This window comes from Dipodascopsis tothii, assembly GCF_038497935.1.
Source record: "Dipodascopsis tothii strain CBS 759.85 unplaced genomic scaffold V1510scaffold_30, whole genome shotgun sequence".
Classification (NCBI taxonomy): domain Eukaryota; kingdom Fungi; phylum Ascomycota; class Lipomycetes; order Lipomycetales; family Lipomycetaceae; genus Neoaidaea; species Neoaidaea tothii.
In genome coordinates, this window is record NW_027118014.1 from 90,740 (window position 1) to 107,805 (window position 17,066).

Sequence of the window (17,066 nt, forward strand, 5' to 3'; positions counted from 1 at the left end):
TGCTAGAGGGCCTGTCGGCTGCATTCGTGGCCGCTCTCGGGGCCGCTCTTGCCGCCGCCGTCCGCGTCGCCCGCGTCGCCCGCGCCGCCTTGGTCGCCGCTGCCGTCACCGCCGCCGTCTTCTTGTCGTCGTCGCGGCCCGATCCCGTCGACCGCGTGCTGCGCCGTGTAGCCATCCGCTGAGTGCGATCTGCTGCTGGGCCCTTGGCGTGGTGGACTTACAAATTTTCATCACCCCCGACCACCACCGCCCTGATTCCGTCCCCGCTCCGCCAATGCTCGACCGAGGGACGTGTTTCGCCCGGCTCGGCGTCCGTCGGACAGCGGCCGGCCGCATTGGCACCGTCGGCCTCGCCAGCCGTCTCCAGGCATTCTCCACCTCGCCCCGGGTGTGGTCCGAGGTCAACCCGTCGAACCCCCACGACATCCGCGAAGAGCGCAAGGTCCGCGTCGGCGCCTTCGTGCCCGCGCTGTACCGCAACGAGCCCATCGACACGCGGCGCGAGTCGCTGTCGGTGTACCCGATCTACACGGCACCGTCGGCGTTCCACGTCGCGGCGACCAAGCGCGTGGCCTGGACGTTTGCCGCGCTGGGGTCGTACTTTGCCAGCGTCCTGGTCGGGCTGGACGCGATCCCGTCGGCGTTCGCCGCGGTCGTCGGCCTGCCGCTGGTGCTGCCGCTGCCGGCCGTGCTCTACCTGACGACGCCGTACGTCTCGCGCATCTACCGGCTCTACGACCAGCCCGCGGACGAGGCCATCGACATGGACCGGCTTGTCGCCAACGAGACGCTCGTGTTTGAGTGCATTACGGTTTTTGGCAAGGCCGTCTACAACTGCCGCGTGCCCGTGCGCGACCTGCGGCGCACGAGCGCCCGCGCGGGCTGGGTCAACCTCGAGCTCGTGCAGCCGGCGCCGCCCGCCAACGGCTCGCTCTGGGACCGGCTCATGGCGTCGGGCCGCACACAGCGGTCGTTCTACGTGGCCGACGACATCGGCGGCCACCGCATGAACCGCATCTGGGCCCTGGTCGACCGCCAGTCTGGCGTCGACCGCGGCCGCCACGAGTCGGTCGACGCCGACGGCTCGCTGCGCTTTTGAGTGCATTGTACATACAATCCATCCGAGCTCACAGCTCGTCTTTGATCTCCTCGTCGTCGGCCTCAGCCGCGTCCGCGGGCGCGCCCGCGGCCGCAGCCTCCGCTGCCATGACCTGCTCCGTGGGCGTGTACCCGGCGATGCCCAGCAGCTCGGCCGTGAACACCAGCGTCGAGTCCGCCGGAATAGGGCCGACCGGCCGCGAGCCGTAGCCCATGTTCGGAGGGATCGTCAGCTTGCGCTTCTCGCCGACGCACATGCCCAGAAGGCCGCGGTCCCAGCCCTGGATGACCTGGCCTTGGCCAAGCACAAATTCGAACGGCTTGCGCCGGTCGAGCGACGAGTCGAACTTGGTGCCGTCCTTGAGCGTGCCCGTGTAGTGGATGATCAGCCGGTCGCCGTTCTTAGACACCCGCGGGCAGTCCTCCTTGGCGATCTTCTTGAGCTTCCCTGTATTGTCAGCCTATTCTTCGAGGCCCCGGCAGCCTCCGCCTACTTGTCTCCAGTTTCCCACCTACGCGCATGCCGGACGACAGCCGGCACGTCACCAATTCCATCATCAGGACGAGGACCACCAGCGTGGCCAGCAGAGAGAATTTCATTGTGTTGACGGTGTGATCGAAAACGTTGCGTGTCCAGAACTTCAGATCCCTGCGGGCCTTAACGACGACTCGCAGTCACTAGTGCGCGCACGCCTCGCTTGGTCCCAGCGACCACGCTGGGAGCGCGTGGCCAGTAGAGGCGGCTGGTACCCACGAGGAGCTGTAGAGGGCTGTAAAGAGACAGCTAGAGGACCCATTGGCCCTTGGCGCTACAAATGAGGACGTAGGTGGACCAGCGCGGGCTTGAGCGGGCAGATCGCCGTCGACGGCGCGACCCCTGCCGCCGTGTGCGCCGACCGCGCGACCGGTCCAGTCGGGCGTCGTCGTTGACCCCCAACGCGCTGCCCGCCAGGCTAGTTGCATGACGCTGATCCAGTACCGCGGCCGCGGTGCTCGTGTGACACTGCCCGGGTTCGTCCTGCGATCGTACCCGCGTCCACGGCAACGCACGGCGGCTGACGCCGCCCCAACACACCCAATCCAGCAGTGAAACAATTTATTGACTACCAGGCTCGAACCCTACGAGGAATGTCAGACCAGTCCTGCCTCGGCCAATAGTGACTCCGGCGGCGGACGTAGGTCAGCTGCCGTCCAACAGCATTGTCTTGATCTTGCGCGGCAATATGACACATAACGAGTAGCTAGTACGTTGCCCGAAGACAAACAGCACGTCAGTGCATTAGACCGCGCGAAAGAATCTACACGCAAAGGAGCCTTAACCAAAAAAAACGCCTCGATTGGATCGGATATGTACAATGTTAGTTACTGAATGTTTTTGCGGGCCTGGGGCTTGGCCTGGGCCGCGGGGTGTCTGGGGTCAGTCTCAATTAGTGGGCCAACGTACCTTCTGAGCTCTTCCGGGATCCGGCTCAGACTGCTCTTGGACATGAGCTGCTTGAGATCGTAGAACGTGTCCTGGTCCTCGTTTGTGAGGAACGAGATCGCCACACCGGACTTGCCCGCACGTCCCGTACGTCCAATGCGGTGCGTGTAGTCCTCGATATTCTTGGCCATGTTGAAGTTGAGCACGAGGCCCACGTCGGGCACGTCGATACCACGGCCCGCCAGGTCCGTGGCCACCAGGACGTCCGCCTCGCCATTGCGCAGCTGGGCCAACGCGTGCTCGCGCTGGTCCTGCGACTTGCCGCCGTGCAGGATGACCGACTTCCAGCCGGCCTTGTTCAGCTCGCGCGACACGTAGTCACAGTTGCGCTTGAGGTTGACAAACACGATGATCGGCGGCTTGTGGCCCGAACCCATGATCTCGAGCATGCGCCGGCGACGCTTCTCCTCGTTGGCAACAAACTCAACGCGCTGCTCGACTGTGTCCACGGCCTGGCCGGCGGTGCCAATAATGACCGTGGCCGGTCGTCGCAGGTACTGCCGGGCGATGCGCTCGATTGCGGTAGGCATGGTCGCCGTGTACATCATGGTTTGGCGGTACCGGTCCTTGCCAAGAAAGTTGGACATCAGCCGCGCGTCCTCGGCGTCGTCCGTGTCGGGCTTAAGGTTCGACACCGGCAGCGCCTCAAGGATCTTGTTGACCTGCTCCTCGAAGCCCATGTCGACCATGCGGTCGGCCTCGTCCATGATCAGATAGCAGCACTGGCTCAGCACCAGCACGCGCCGCTCGAGGCAGTCCACGAGACGGCCGGGCGTGGCAATCACAATCTCTGCGCCGTTCTGCAGATTCATCGACTGCTCGGCAATCGTGTGGCCGCCGACAATGGACACGCACCGGAACCCGAGAGGTGTCGCAAACTTGCGTGCCTCGCTCTCGATCTGCTGTGCCAGCTCACGGGTCGGCGCCAGCACCAGCGCGTACGGGCCGTCAGCTTTAGTGATGTCGTTCAGCACCGGTAGCTCGCTGATGTACGCCAGCAGCGGCAGCACGAAACTCGCCGTCTTGCCGGAACCAGTCTCGGCCACACCGATCACGTCGCGGCACGACAATGCGATCGGGATGGCCGCGCGCTGAATCGCTGACGGCTGCTCGTAGCCGACCTCCTTGATCGTTGCCAGGATCTCCGGCGGCAGCCCGGACTCGGCCCACGACCGGATTGGGTTCGGCACACTGCCGCCCTTGGTCGAGATGCTGAAGTCTTCCTTGAAGATGCGCCAGTCGCGCTCGCGCATCATCTCCAGCGGCTTCTCACTCCAGTGCATGTTGTCGTAGTTCATGCTCTTGCGCGATGGCGCCTGCAACTCGCGTGTCCGCCGGCGAACCTCCTCGTCCGAGGCGGCCTTCTTGAGCGTCAGATCTGTCGAGACGTCGTTGCGGTAGATCGGGTCAAAGTCCGACGAGGTGTCGTCGTCTGCGTTCCAGTCGAATGTGAACTTCTTGTCGCCGAGCCGGCGACGCTTCTGCCGACGCTCGTGCGTGACGATGCCCATGTACCGCTCCTTCAGGAGCTTGGCCTCCGCATCGGGGCCGTCCTTGACGTCGGCCTTGGGCTCACGGTCGTCGCGGCGGCTGTCCCGCCGATCGCGGTCGTCACGGCGGTCTTCCCGCCGGTCGTCCCGCCGATCTCCACGCCGGTCGTCTCGCCGGCTGTCGCGCTTTTCGCGGTCGTCGCGGCGGTCGCGGCCCGGGGCGCCAGCGCCGTCGGCCGAGCGACCGTTCGTTCCGATCGGTTCTGTCGTGCGAGGCGGTGCAGCAGCCGGCGCCGGCGCCGCGGCAGCCTGGTTCATACGCGCCCGCGCAAGCTCATCGCGCTCCTTCTTGCTGAGGAATTTGGGCTGCCGTTAGATTCGGATGGTGAGCACACATACCCTCTTGGACTCCTCCTCCTGCTGTTTTTTCTTGCGCAGAAGCTCCTCGATCGAGAGCGGCCCGCGTCTGGGCGCCTCCATTCCGATCTGAGACCGTTCGAGTCAGTCTGCGTCGGTCAAGCTCCGCCAGTTCAGCTCTGGCGCAGACTCTCGGCGTCACCCTATACGTGCAGCCGTGAGATGGATGCGTGCTGGTGGCAGTCACCAGGGAATCGTCTGGAACGTGTCGAGAAAAATCAGCGTCCACCAAGTAGCAAGCAGGCAGGTCGGCCACAGCATAACCGCGCCAACGGCGTGCGCGCGTGCCGGCCGCGATGATATCACGTGATCGCGACCGCCGTTGCACGTTCGTGCGGCTCGTGCGCGGCTGACGTACGGCTCTGTCACATGCACGGCGCCCAGATGTCGTCACCGACCGTTGCGGCAGACACTCGCTTGGTGCTGGACAACACGAGCGAGCCGAGGCAGGTCGGTCGCTAGCCCGCGGTCTACTCGGCGGAGTGGAGTGGTGGCTGCATGACTGGAATGAGCCACGCCGGAGACGGCTGTGGCTTAGTACCAGTCCGCCGAGGGCCGCGCCAAAGCCGGGCAGGCCCAGGTACACCGGGACCGGTCCCCGCGGCGCGCCCGCGCAGGGGGCAGCCCAGGAGGCGTCGACTACGCGTCCAGCGACCGGTCCAGGCGCCAGACCAGCCTAGCCGTAGGCAAGACCAGTCAACAGCAACGCGCGAACAGCGCGGATAAAAGTAGAATTATAGAGCAAATGTATTAGTCAAGAAGCACCTATTTATTAAACCACTGCAGTGTGCGCAAACGCCGTCTTGTAATTAAAAATCCAGGGTAAAGAACGTAAGGCCGTAGCCCTGCCCGCAGGCATAGAGAAGGTCTGGCGATAGCGCGCGCCGCTGCGTCCGGGGATAGTGGCGAGCGCGCTCGCTTAGATAGCCTTGTTGGCGAGGCGGGTGTCGACAAGCTCCGTGCCTGATGTTAGCAGCGCAGGGCGAACGACTCACCGAAAACCTTGTCCCAGAACTTGGAGGTGACGCCAAAGCCGAGCTCGTAGTTCTTGTAGTGGTGCTCCATGTGGTACTTCTTCAGCTCGCGGAAGTAGGGGGGCAGGCTGCGGTCAGCACAGGCAGCACGCGAGACTTACTTTGCATGGTGGAGGAAGTAGTGGGTGCAGTCGTACTAAAGATAGTCAGCGGGTGCGCGATCGCGAGCGCCAGGGATACGTACGCAGATGTAGCCAAAGATGCCGCCGGAGAAGATGCCCATGGCGATGTAGAACGGGAAGAGAAAGTGCGCAAGACGGTAGAAGGGATAGGCCAGGACGACAAACAGCGTCGGCGGCATGACCAGCCGCATCTTGTCCATGGGCAGGTAGTGGTGGATGCCGTGGAGCAGGAAGTGCAGAGTCAGCGCGATCGAGTGGTCGGGCAGGCGGTCGTCGATGTGGAAGAGCATGCGGTGCATGAAGTACTCGACAAACGTCCACACAAAGAGGCCAAACGTGAAGAGCAGGCCGACAACCGGCGCGGACAGGCCGCGGCTGGTGATGTAGACGCCGTAGAGGTCCATCGGCACCCACAGCAGCGGCACGACGTACCACGGCGTCAGCGACAGCGGCTCGAGGAAGTTGCCAAAGATCGGCGCCGAGCCCTTGCCGTAGTGGCGCGGGCGGTGGACCTGCTCCAGGTAGAACTCCTTCGAGAAGCTGCCACGCAGGACCTGCATCAGCAGCGGCTGCTCGAGGTCCAGGAACTTGTGCTTCTTGTAGTCGGTCGTGAAGTCGGTCTTGATCGACAGGTCCTCGACCGAGCCCACGCCCGTCAGCTCAAAGGCGTCACGCGACACGCCCGGCGCGATCAGCTCCTTCTCTTCGGTCTCCGAGGCCAGGATGCCGACGGCGTACATCTCGTCCAGGATCTCGTACGCGGTCTCGCTGTGCTCGTGCGTGAGCGCGTCCGCCATGATCTCGGTCGCATCGCGGCCGGCGTACTGCAGGATCAGGTCCGAGCCACCGGGGTGCTCGTCCAGGAACTGCGTCACGTCGTAGACCTGGCGGTTGTTGATCGTGATGTAGCACGACTTGCTGGTGCTGTGCGCGGCCACCTCGGCCGCGGTCATAAGCGGAAGCGACGGCATCGCGGCGTTCCTTAGCTGGGGGGGTCTTGTAGTTTCTGTTGGCGGCCTGGGAGGGCTGCGTGCTCGTGTTTTGCCGTTAGGGCCTGGGTCCTTGTCCGACCGTTTGAATGTAGTGCCTGCCGAAGGGCGTCTGCCGGTCAATATATACTCGTGCGTGCGGCCGCACACCCCAGACGTACTATATATAACTCCTCCACAGGCTGGGTGGGTGCTGTAACTGAGAATAGCGGTCTGGAAAAAAAATTATTCTGGCCACGGTCGTCTGCTCTTCACACCGGCTCGCATCCTTCCCGGCCGGGGCTGTGGCGTTACTTCGGGCACCGGGTGGCGCGGCTGGAATTCTGCGCACCAGCCACAGCCGGCCGCAGCCGGTCGGGCCATTTAGAGTTCCACGCCACCTTCACGTGGCGCAGCGCGTATGCGCAGCGCGGCCCGCCGGGTCTCGGCGTGCCGCGTCACGTGTTCGCGGACCGCGCACCTCCCGTGCCGACTGCCATTAGGACCGCGGACCGCGGGGGGTTCAGGGGCCAGGAGCGGCCACCAAGCGACGCCGCTACCGCCGACATCGCGCCGACGCGCGGCGCGGTGCAGCACGGCGCCATCTACGCGTCGGCCGGCCTGGTTGCGGACGGAGCGCGCGCGCGAAAAAGGCGCACCACGCGGAAGAACCGGCGTCAGGTGGCCGGTCAACGCGTGAGCCGCACACGCACACCCGACCCATCACCGTGGGCCCGGCCGTGCATGTGAAAGCGCCAGGGGCGCGTGTGAAGGCAACCAAGACTCTATATGTTTATACCTACCAACTACCAACCAACCCAAAATTCTTACAATCTACAGCAATCCATGAATGCGCCCAAAGGCTTTTGGCGACCGATGCCGCCGATGCGCCCGCCGGGGGCGTTTACGACGGGCCCGACGGGGCCGGGACCCAAGTGCCGTTGTTAGCCTGGGCGATAGCCGCCCGGGTGTAGTCCGAGCGGATGCCTTCTTCCGAGTACATTCCGATACGGAAGTACCAGTCGTGGTCGTAGCGCTGCTCCCACAGGTCGGCGTACGCGTAGAACTCGTCCAGGGAGATGTTCATGTTCGGGCCGCGGTAACGCTCGACGTCGTTGATCAGCAGGCTGAAGCCGGTCCAGTTAGCGGTCTGGTGCTTGGGGTAGTCCCACGCGACCAGGTCGCCGTTGAAGTTAGTCATGTTGGTGGTGAACATGGCCAGATCCGTGTTGCGCGGGCCGCCACGGCGCAGCTGGTACTCGGTCTGCAGGATCGAGTCCATGCCCCACCGGGTCGCACCGTTGAGGAACATGCCGACCGAGAGGCCCTGGTAAAGCACCGACAGCGTCGTCTGGAACGCGGTCGCCGGCAGGATCAGCAGGCCGAGGATGTAGTGGTGGATGCGCAGCGTCTCGTACGGCACAAACGCCATGATGATCAGCGTCGACGCCACGAGCGAATACGCAAACAGGTACGGGAAGAACTTGCCGTTCTTCCAGATGACGTAGGCCTGGCCGCACGCGCAGCTGAAGATGACCAACAGCAGGATGATGATCGCCGCCAGTCCGCCGGGCAGCGCCTTGATGTCCTCGGCCACGAAGCGGTCCAGCGGCAGCTCGTCAAACGTGTAGTTGTTGAGCGCGCCAACCCAGAAAGCGCCGACCCAGAATACCGTCTTGGTGAGCTGAGCACGGATGTTCTTCATCTGCGGGTACACCGCGACCTGGTAGATAACGTGGCCGATGAACAACGCCGGCAGCAGGCGCTCAAACGCGACCGACACGACCTCAGCGCCCGGGTTAGGCAGGTGCGTTGTCGGCGGCGGGTCCGACGCCAGCACGATCGACCAGAAGCCCATGAGGAACATAGTCCAGAAGAACGTGAGCGGGTGCGAGACGAAGTAAGAGAACACGGCCGACAGGAAGATGTTGACACCAGTGATGGCCCATCTCAGGTCATAGCAGTTCTCGGACGTGACGTCGACATCGAAAACAAACGACGCAGGGTAGTACGAGTTGAAGCCGATAGTCTGGACGCCGTTCTGTTCCGACGCAGGGAAAGAGTCGCGGGCGCCCGACAGAACAACCTTGCCGCAACCACCGTTCAGGTTCGAGGTCACGCCGGCGTGAATCGCAGCTGTGCAGATGTACGAGTCCGCGCGGTATCCGTTCGAGTCGCCGATGACATACGGCTGGTAGATGACGTTCTCCGTGCCGACAGTTGTCATCGAGTACGTGGTCTCGCCCGCACAGCTCGAAGGGCAGCGGAAGCTCAGCGTCGTGTTCTCGGTGGGGCCGCATCCTGCAGCGTCGAAGCCGCAGGCGGCGTTGCCAGGGCCACGCTTCCACAGCGGGTTTGAGTTGCACTCAAGCAGGACAACGTCCTCATCAGTCGACAAAATCGGGCTGAACTTGGACTTGCGCTCCAGGAAAACGAAGATAAGGAACCACGAGGCCAGGTAGGCCATCACAATCAGCGTCTTCAGAGGCTTGCGCTTGATAGCCTTGCTGACGCGCAGAGGGAACAGCTGCGCGGGAGCGTAGAGCAGCGTGACCCGCGACGGCCGCGGCGGCTGAGGGCCGCGGAGGCGCTTGATGATGCGTCCAAAGAGAGTGCGCGGAACCACCTCCGGCTCTTCGTCCGTGTAGAGCTCAGCCTCCTTGGTAGCCTCGGCAATCACGGACGACGAGACCAGCGACAGCGAAGCAGTCGACGACACAGACGAGTTTGTCCGCGTGGGTAGCAGGGGCGACTCATCGTTCAGGATCGAAGAGTATGACCGAATAGGCGCCAGCGGCGCAGATGGCGAAACCATGTTGGCGGGCTCGCGGGCGATCGAGGACGGCGTCAGAGCGGGACGTCTGGTCTCGCTTCTGGCGTTCGGAAATGTACGGTCCAACGTTCCTGGCCGAAACCGGGGCGGCTGTTCGATCGGGGCGGCCTCTGGAATGGCCTTGAGCGATGCTGGAAAGCCTGTGTGAGTGTGGACGAAGCGAACTGATCCGTAAAAAACTCTGACCGAACCGAACAGAGGGAAATGTCAACGTTATAAGAGTGTTTCTTGCGCGCGACTCTGGATGGCCTAGATATTACCGTCCATCACCGGCTTTGCAAGCAGGCACACGCAATTAGGCCGGAGTAGTGCTCGTTTCATGGCTGCGCGATAATAGAGTTGTGTACTGTTGTACAGCCAGTGCCGGCCGTAAATGGTACGACGAGGTACGGGCGATCAGTATCAGGATGCGGCGAGCAATGGGCCACTCTGTACCCTTCTTGCACGTCAGGCGGGCAGGTACCGCTAATGGCACAATTTGTGCAGCCAGTACCTGTGGTCGGGGTACCAAGCGAGCCATAAACGGTATCTGGCTACTAGGTACCGCTTTTATCGCGTGTTAGGTGCTATTAGTAAATGCGCTTCCCTTTTGGGCGACGTGGGCGCACATTGTGGATAAGAGCCTGCGGCGCTCTATCGGTGAGGCCAAATAGGCTAGGGCGCGCGTGCGGGACTGATCGCATGGCACGGCGGCTACGGCAGTGGCTCGTCAGCCACCGGTAGGCTTACGGTCGGCCCGCGACGAGGGCGCAAAAGGCTGTGGTCGGCGCAGCCGGGATCGCGGCAGAGAGTCCAGAACGCTGGTCGGCGAGCATTATTAACGGCGGCTGATGTGCGCGACCCGGAGGAGCTAGCGGCAAGCTAAATGGGCGCCGATGACATTCCACTTTGAGCCCGGCGACACGAGGGTCTGGGTCGGGGCCACAGAGCCGGGGAGGCCGCTGGTAGTCTGGCGCGCACCCGATAGAGCCTGGCGCGGACTTGCGCATGCAGATTGCGGACGCTGGCTCCGTTATCGGCTAGTGGCGGACCCGCACCGGACTCGGGTGGATTCACGGCGGACTCGCGGCGGACTCACGGTGGACTCGCGGCGAACCCATGGTGTATTTGCCTTGTATTTGGTCGCCCGGCGGGCACGGCTGAGACCGACGCGGACCCGGTCCGTGACCGTGCGTGATCAGCGGTGACCTAGCCTGTGATTCTCTTACGAGCGTGCATCCTACCACGACGCGCTTACCAGATCAGGCGTGCTCGCTGGCGCTCCCGCGGCTGCCGGCCATACCAGCCAGACCAGCGTCGCGGTCGCGCCAGCTTGGTCAGCGGTCGCGCCAGTGGCCTCCACAGAGGTCCAGCCAGTGCGACCACTAGGACCCTTGTTCTAGACCATGCCGCAGTCTCCACTGGCCTTTAGACCGTCTGTGAGGAAGGCGCCCTGGGTCGCGTGGCCGTCATGTTCTATAGCGTCCGACGGCGGTCTGCTGGCACTGAGATCTGGCCAGCAGCGTACCAGTCTCGTGCAGCGAATGCGCCGCGCTGAGTAACCAATGGCTGTGGCCGCGACCGCCACGGGCGGCGCAACTCGTAGTAATCTCACGTGACTCCTTATCGCGGTGGCGGCGGGTCCGGACCTTTGTCCGTCTCGCGCCCACAGCTATTACGATAGCGATAATCATTATCAGATCGATCAGCCCATGCATCGGCATGCGTCCGCCGGCGGTCTTTAGAAGCCGTCTGCGTCCGGAACCGCCCGACAGCGGCTTGAGAACTGCAGACCCGTCGCGCGACCGTTCAGTGGCGCTATCTGTTGTCTGCAACCTTTAAAGTGGCCGGAGACCCTCATGAGCAATATACGGCGGTGGTGCCATTCGATGAGCAATATACTGGCTTGTAGTCAGCGCCGTATATCGTACCACCAGCACATCTGACGACCTCGCTGAATATCTCGTGTACGCGTAGACTTTAGGAATGATGAACTAGCGAGCACACGCAGTATACAGTGGGCCTGCGGGATCAGCCAGTTATTAAGCTCGAGGGTTTCTCGGCGCGGTAGGCGACGCAGGCACGGCGGCTCGTGCGACCGACGCCGCCTGTGCGGCTTGTGCGGCTCGTGCGGCGCGCCTCGCGTCTTGGCTCCGTACGCGGGTTAGGGTAGATACACAAATTTTCCCACAATCCAGCTTCGCCGAGACCTCGACTACGGCAGCATGTCGTCGGTCCGCAAGCCGTTCAAGACGCACTACGATGCGCTTGGTCTGCCACCGCCGCCTGAGTCTGACGACGTCTCGCCGGTCGAGATAAAGCAGGCTTACCATAACTCTCTGCTGCTATACCATCCCGACAAAGCCCAGGATCTTCCCGATGGCTACTCCAGTGCCGAGTTACTGGACGCCGTCATAGCCGCCTACACGGTCTTATCTGTGCCTAGGACTCGCCGTGTCTACGATCAGAGTCTGCTGTTGCACACGGTCGGCTCTGCAACCGGTTCAGTCGCGGCGTTCGCAGCTGCCACGGAAAATGCCGAGACAGTTGATCTGGACGACCTGGACCACATCGAGATCTGCACCGTCCATAACTCGCTGGATGACTATCTCCGGGGCATCGCCGCGCCGGACGCGGCTTGCCTGGCCGATAAGCATTGCAACTTCATCGAGGTATGGTCGCGGTCCTGCCGCTGCGGCAACATCCGTGGATACGTCGTCACGGACGAGCTACTGGAACAGCTACTGGACGCTCAAGAGGAGCAGGGCGGACGCACAGACGGCGGCGAGCTGCTCACCCAGTGTACAGGCTGTAGCTCGTGGATCAAGATCGCCTTTGAGCTCTCTGGGTGAGCTATGTACATATTCTGCGTCCATGCGGACGATCTAGACATTAGGCATCATAGTTTACAGACGAAGGGCCACCTGCGGGTGGCACGTGCCTAAAAATGGCTGCTTGATTGTGAATGTTCGGTCCGTTATCGTCGGTTGTGTCCGGTCCATGCGCTGAGCTCGCCGAATGCGTCGGGGCTGGTGCGACCGCCATTGTAGTCGTCAAAGCCGCGGGTGCCGTAGTCGTCCTGCCCGGTGGCTTCCTGCACACGAGCGGCAAAAGGATTACGGTTTCCCGGCTCGGGGCCAGCCGGCTTCGGCTGCGGTGCCGGCGAAGGCGTATTAGCTACGACTGGCGACGACGCAGTCTGGGGGAGACCCGGTGCAAGCGGAGACGAGTACAGGTCCGGGCGCTGATAAAGCGACAAGATAGCGTACTTGTCGACCTTGCCAGTGGCCTGCGGCTGCAGGCCATTGCCGTACGGCTGCCAGCCTGTCGCCTGGTACTGCAGTTGCTGGGGCTGCTGAGGTTGCTGAGGCTGCTGGAAAGGCTGCTGGAAAGGCTGCTGGGGCTGCTGGGGCTGCTGGAAGGGCTGCTGGGGCTGCTGAAAGAGCTGCTGGGGCTGTTGGAACGGCTGCTGGAATGGCGGCTGCTGCTGACCCGATTGCTGGCTCTGCTGCTGCTGCTGCTGCTGCTGCTGCTGCTGCTGCTGGGCCTGGGGCTGCTGCTGCTGCGGTTGCTGCTGGAACGCCTGTTGCTGAAACGGCTGCTGGGGTGGCTGCTGGAACGGCTGCTGCGGCGTAAACGGCGACTGCTGTTGCATAAACGACGGCGGAAACCCAGTGGCCTGAGGCTGTAGAGCTGAGGGCTGCGAGATCTGCTGACCGAAAGGCTGCTGTGCGGCAGTCTGCGGCAATCCCATCGGCTGGGACGTTTGCGCTGTGTTGAAAGGGTTTTGGTCGCCCAGCGACCCCGCAAATGGCTGCGACACCCCGAACGGAGTCGCTCCAAAACCCCCGGAGGCGTCACCGTAGCCGTTGCTGTATCCGTTGCCAAAGGGGTTCTCGCCCTGGCCCGCAAACTGCTGGCCGCCGTAGAATGGCTGCTGCACGCCAAAGGGCGACTGATAGGGCTGGCCGGGGTAGCCGCCCTGCTGGTAAAATTGCTGCTGTTGTTGCCCCTGCTGAGCCATCGCGGGCTCGGCCACATCAATCAAAGCTCCACCGCCGTTCGCCGATGCGGCCGACGCGGGAGGGTCGGTGGGCCGGCGCGGGGGCAGCGCTGGGCGATCGCCCTCGTCCGCACCCGAGCCCGTCAGAAAGTCGATAGCTGTCGGAAGATCGCCCTTGGCTTTGGCGAGCGACTCGATAATCAGCTGCCGGTTGGTGAAACCCATAGCCTGCAGCTGCTTGACCTTCTTCGCGTCGTCATCGGCCGCGCGCTGGCTCTCTGAGCGCTCCCGGCGACCGCCTCGGCTATCGTAAGCGTCGGCGCTATCGTCCCGGCGGCTTCGACCGCGCCAGCCCGACGTCGAGGGCGCGCTGGACTCCTCCTGCCGCTGCTTGGATTTTCTCGAGCGAAACATGCCTGATCGATGGCTCGACGACGGCGGCTGGAGGGGTGGTGAAGGGGACGGCTGACTGGACTGGTCTCTGAGGAGCTCTTGGGCTAGCGTGTACTGCTCTGCATCCAGACGAAATTTACCCTTCTCATACTTGTCGCGGATATATCGCTCAATTAGCCTGGCCAACTAGTCAGCGTCTGTCAAACTACGGCAGGCTCCGCGGCCACGATGAGGAGGCTGGCGCCGGGACCTATGCGGCGTCCGATGGCAGCCACCGGACGGATTGGAGTGGGTAGTCACCACACAGACCGGGCCCAAAATCCCGAGCCGCCGGCAGCGCCGATGCGGGCGCTCAGCACAGGCCCGCCGCCTACGCAGCCGGCAGCCACATCGCAACTCAGCCTGGTGCCGAACTTACGTGTCGTCCTCCTCGCCCAGCGGGCCGCCGACGATGCGGCCCTGGCCGTGCGGGTCCCAAATGGAGTTGGACTTGGCGTTGCCCATGTCCCTCATCGCCTGGGGTCAGAGCTGCTGCCGAGCGCCGCGTACCTGGATCTGGTCGTTCGACCATGTGTCGATCGTCAGGCTCTTCACCTTGGTGATGTTCGTGGACAGCTTCCGGTGGATGCTGGCGCACCGCATGCACAGAAAGACGCCCAACTGCCGGTCAGCGCTCGGCCAACAGGCGGCGGCGGCGGCTCGCCGCTTGGCGGCGGCGTCATACTCACGTTCCAGCTTGCCCATCCTGCCATGCGTCGTCAGCCCAGCCCCGGCTGCTGCTGTGCCCACGTACCTGGGTTCCGTGCGCCGCAATCCACGCACCGGCTGTTCGCCGGCAGCGTCGTCAGCTCGCGCAGCACGGCCTCGTTTCGGAGATGCTGCCGGGCCGACATGTCGTCGAGTGGTCGTGCGGGTCGTAGGTCGTAGAATCCAAAGCTGCTGCCGCGCCCCGTCTGCCGTGCGCCCGCCGCCCTCAGCTATCGCCCGGGCCTCCGATTACGATTCGCAAGACGCCCGCCGACCTAGACAGCGGTCGATTGCGAATTGGATTTGGACTGCTCGAAACAACACTGGGCAGACAGGTGTAAAAAAAATGGCCTTAGGTCGGCGCCGCCCTGGCTGCCCGAACCGCGCCAGTTCACGACCGCGGCCAGGGCCTGCATGCTGCGCGCGTGCGTCCGGCCCCGGCCCCCGACTCAAATCATCCCCAACGCCATGCCGGCTCGGCCGGGCCGCCGGTCGATCTACCATACTCTTCAGTGCCGCGGCCGCTGCTGTTGCGCGGCTGCTGCGACTCTGTTTGGCCCCGCCCCGAGCGCGCGTCCGCTTAAAGTTTGCTAGCGTGCCGCTCGGCCCGCGCGGATGTAGCAGGCAGTGCTGCGCCCGCGGACGCCGCGGCACTCAAGCGACGTCCGTGACAACTGCGCCGGTGTCGCTCTACTGGCTACTGGTGGCGAGGCAGCGGAAGCTGCACAGCGCCAAGGACATCAACAGCGGCTGCACGTTTTGACCTTGAGAGGCGCCGCACGGGCGCACCACCATTTATAGAAAAAGTGCTGCGCACGATACAGCAAACTTACTGAATGTTTGGTAGGCCCCCAACAAGACGAGCAAACACGGTGGCTGCTAGGCCGTGCTCTCCAGGCTGGTAGCAGGCCTGTCTTCATGACCGCCTCTAATCGGAAATTCCTAGGAAACGTAGACCACTAGCAGGCTGGACACAACCGGCGTGATACCGTTGCCGCTTAATTGTTGGATTCGGGGTCAAACCGGTCGCCACCTATGCAGCCGTGTACTCTGTAGAGCTCTCGCTACTGGCAAAGTCTGATACCCAGAAGCTGCATCGGCGCGTAATGAGGGAGCGGTGTACGAGAAACCAAGGCAGTGACTAGGTCGCTCTCGATCTCTGTGGCCTGATGGCCACCAGAGTTGGGTAAATCTAGCGAGCGACTGTTGATCGTTGTCACGGTTACCTCCGAGCCGCACTTTATGCGGACCGAACGCAGTCTATAGGATGGCCTCCTCTGCAACAGCATGAGGACCTGTCGACCGTGACTGCGCAAGAGTCAGGTACGGCAGGTATCGCCCGGTGTCGGTGAGGATCGTGGTGACCGAGCGATGCGAGTTACGGGTGGGTTCAAGACCAGATCTCGATTGGACGGCTGACCGTCCTCGTTCGCATACACACCCTATGGCTGAGCCCAAGAGAGAGACCAGACCATCTGAGGTACTCTCAGGAGGCAGCCGGACCCTGCGTGCGTGCCTAACGACCGCAGAGGTAGGCCATATGGGGACTTGCCCTGCGCATCATGCTCAGTAAATTACATAGCAGACCCTGCAGAACCCGGGCAGTTGCAACCGGCAGACGAGCAGCGCCCGCAATGCATTGCGAGGCAGAATACGTCAGCGTAGCTGTGCGCATACCGCATTGTGGTGGTCGCGGTTTCTGGTGTTATGCACAAGCTCGGTATGTCCGTTGATCCTTCGCGCGGACGCATCCGGGGCAAACCCTGTGGATCTCTGCTTAGGCAGGGTTCCTTAGTATACGTGCCATATATGCTATGCAGACGCCGACAAGAGGTGGCGGCAGTACAGCCGTTGTAGTGTCGAGCGAGACTGTTTCGAGGAGCGGATCCTGCCCGCACGGATCTTTATGCCACTGCAGACGCATGCGCAAAAACACCGTTATACCCAGTTTTTCCTTACATGCGACGGCAATTCTGAAGATAGCCGGCGGCCTACATCCATGGCGGCAGGCACACCGCAGCGCGTATGCTGTAATGCAGATACGCTGCGGGTGCTCGGTTTCGCAAGCGGGCTGCGAGCGTAACGCGGCGGTCGGCCGTCGAAAGCAGGTGCGCCTTGGCCCGCAGATGATTGCGTCTCTGAACAGGGCTGACGATCTGGACCAGCCTCGCGTCTGGTACAATGCGTGCGATCGCCGCCAGGCCCTAATGGGTGTCTTGCGAGCGGGGGCTCGTCCTCTTGATCAGGCAGGGTCCGGGGGGTGAAAGACTCGGACACCGTCTGCATGAATTCTAGCTCCATGTAGACCGTGACATCATCGGCGTAGAGCCGGCAACAGCAAGTGCGCAGACCAGCGCTCTGTAGACGGATCGGGTGGTACCGCAGAGTCCCGCCTCGAGCCGCACGTCGCGCGGCAGTCGCTGGATGCCGGGTAACCGTGACGTGAACAGCTAAAAAAATTTGTACGGCGGCGACAGCTTTGCAGCGCGTATCCAGCCG

At 63.0% G+C, this 17,066-nt stretch overlaps 7 protein-coding genes across 7 annotated transcripts; 2 read left to right on the forward strand and 5 right to left on the reverse strand.

The window, feature by feature from the left end:
• Positions 1-240: 240 nt before the first annotated feature.
• On the forward strand, positions 241-1,147 carry V1510DRAFT_421419 (uncharacterized protein). The gene has a single exon (XM_066934621.1). The coding sequence runs from the start codon at positions 275-277 to the stop codon at positions 1,097-1,099; it is 825 nt and encodes a 274-aa protein (XP_066787373.1). The 5' UTR covers positions 241-274; the 3' UTR covers positions 1,100-1,147.
• On the reverse strand, positions 1,084-2,136 carry V1510DRAFT_421420 (peptidylprolyl isomerase). Its single transcript, XM_066934622.1, has 2 exons — positions 1,611-2,136; positions 1,084-1,546 (listed from the first exon to the last, which is right to left on the reverse strand). The coding sequence occupies exons 1-2, from the start codon at positions 1,696-1,698 to the stop codon at positions 1,128-1,130; spliced, it is 507 nt and encodes a 168-aa protein (XP_066787374.1). The 5' UTR covers positions 1,699-2,136; the 3' UTR covers positions 1,084-1,127.
• V1510DRAFT_398104 (P-loop containing nucleoside triphosphate hydrolase protein) lies at positions 2,137-4,767 on the reverse strand. Its single transcript, XM_066931918.1, has 3 exons — positions 4,471-4,767; positions 2,543-4,437; positions 2,137-2,509 (listed from the first exon to the last, which is right to left on the reverse strand). Exons 1-3 carry the CDS (start codon positions 4,549-4,551, stop codon positions 2,461-2,463), a joined length of 2,025 nt encoding a protein of 674 aa, XP_066787375.1. The 5' UTR covers positions 4,552-4,767; the 3' UTR covers positions 2,137-2,460.
• A 450-nt stretch (positions 4,768-5,217) lies between these two features.
• On the reverse strand, positions 5,218-6,866 carry V1510DRAFT_421425 (uncharacterized protein). Its single transcript, XM_066934623.1, has 5 exons — positions 6,795-6,866; positions 5,707-6,745; positions 5,624-5,658; positions 5,484-5,590; positions 5,218-5,451 (listed from the first exon to the last, which is right to left on the reverse strand). The coding sequence occupies exons 2-5, from the start codon at positions 6,613-6,615 to the stop codon at positions 5,408-5,410; spliced, it is 1,095 nt and encodes a 364-aa protein (XP_066787376.1). The 5' UTR covers positions 6,616-6,745; positions 6,795-6,866; the 3' UTR covers positions 5,218-5,407.
• Positions 6,867-7,414: 548 nt separating this feature from the next.
• Positions 7,415-9,873, reverse strand: V1510DRAFT_234729 (uncharacterized protein). The gene has a single exon (XM_066930528.1). It carries the CDS (start codon positions 9,425-9,427, stop codon positions 7,517-7,519), a length of 1,911 nt encoding a protein of 636 aa, XP_066787377.1. The 5' UTR covers positions 9,428-9,873; the 3' UTR covers positions 7,415-7,516.
• Positions 9,874-11,476: 1,603 nt separating this feature from the next.
• On the forward strand, positions 11,477-12,339 carry V1510DRAFT_234979 (uncharacterized protein). Its single transcript, XM_066930529.1, has one exon. The coding sequence runs from the start codon at positions 11,650-11,652 to the stop codon at positions 12,274-12,276; it is 627 nt and encodes a 208-aa protein (XP_066787378.1). The 5' UTR covers positions 11,477-11,649; the 3' UTR covers positions 12,277-12,339.
• Positions 12,339-15,010, reverse strand: V1510DRAFT_234411 (uncharacterized protein). The gene is made up of 5 exons (XM_066930527.1): positions 14,614-15,010; positions 14,549-14,565; positions 14,370-14,480; positions 14,239-14,336; positions 12,339-13,998 (listed from the first exon to the last, which is right to left on the reverse strand). Exons 1-5 carry the CDS (start codon positions 14,711-14,713, stop codon positions 12,402-12,404), a joined length of 1,923 nt encoding a protein of 640 aa, XP_066787379.1. The 5' UTR covers positions 14,714-15,010; the 3' UTR covers positions 12,339-12,401.
• Between the last annotated feature and the right edge of the window lie 2,056 nt (positions 15,011-17,066).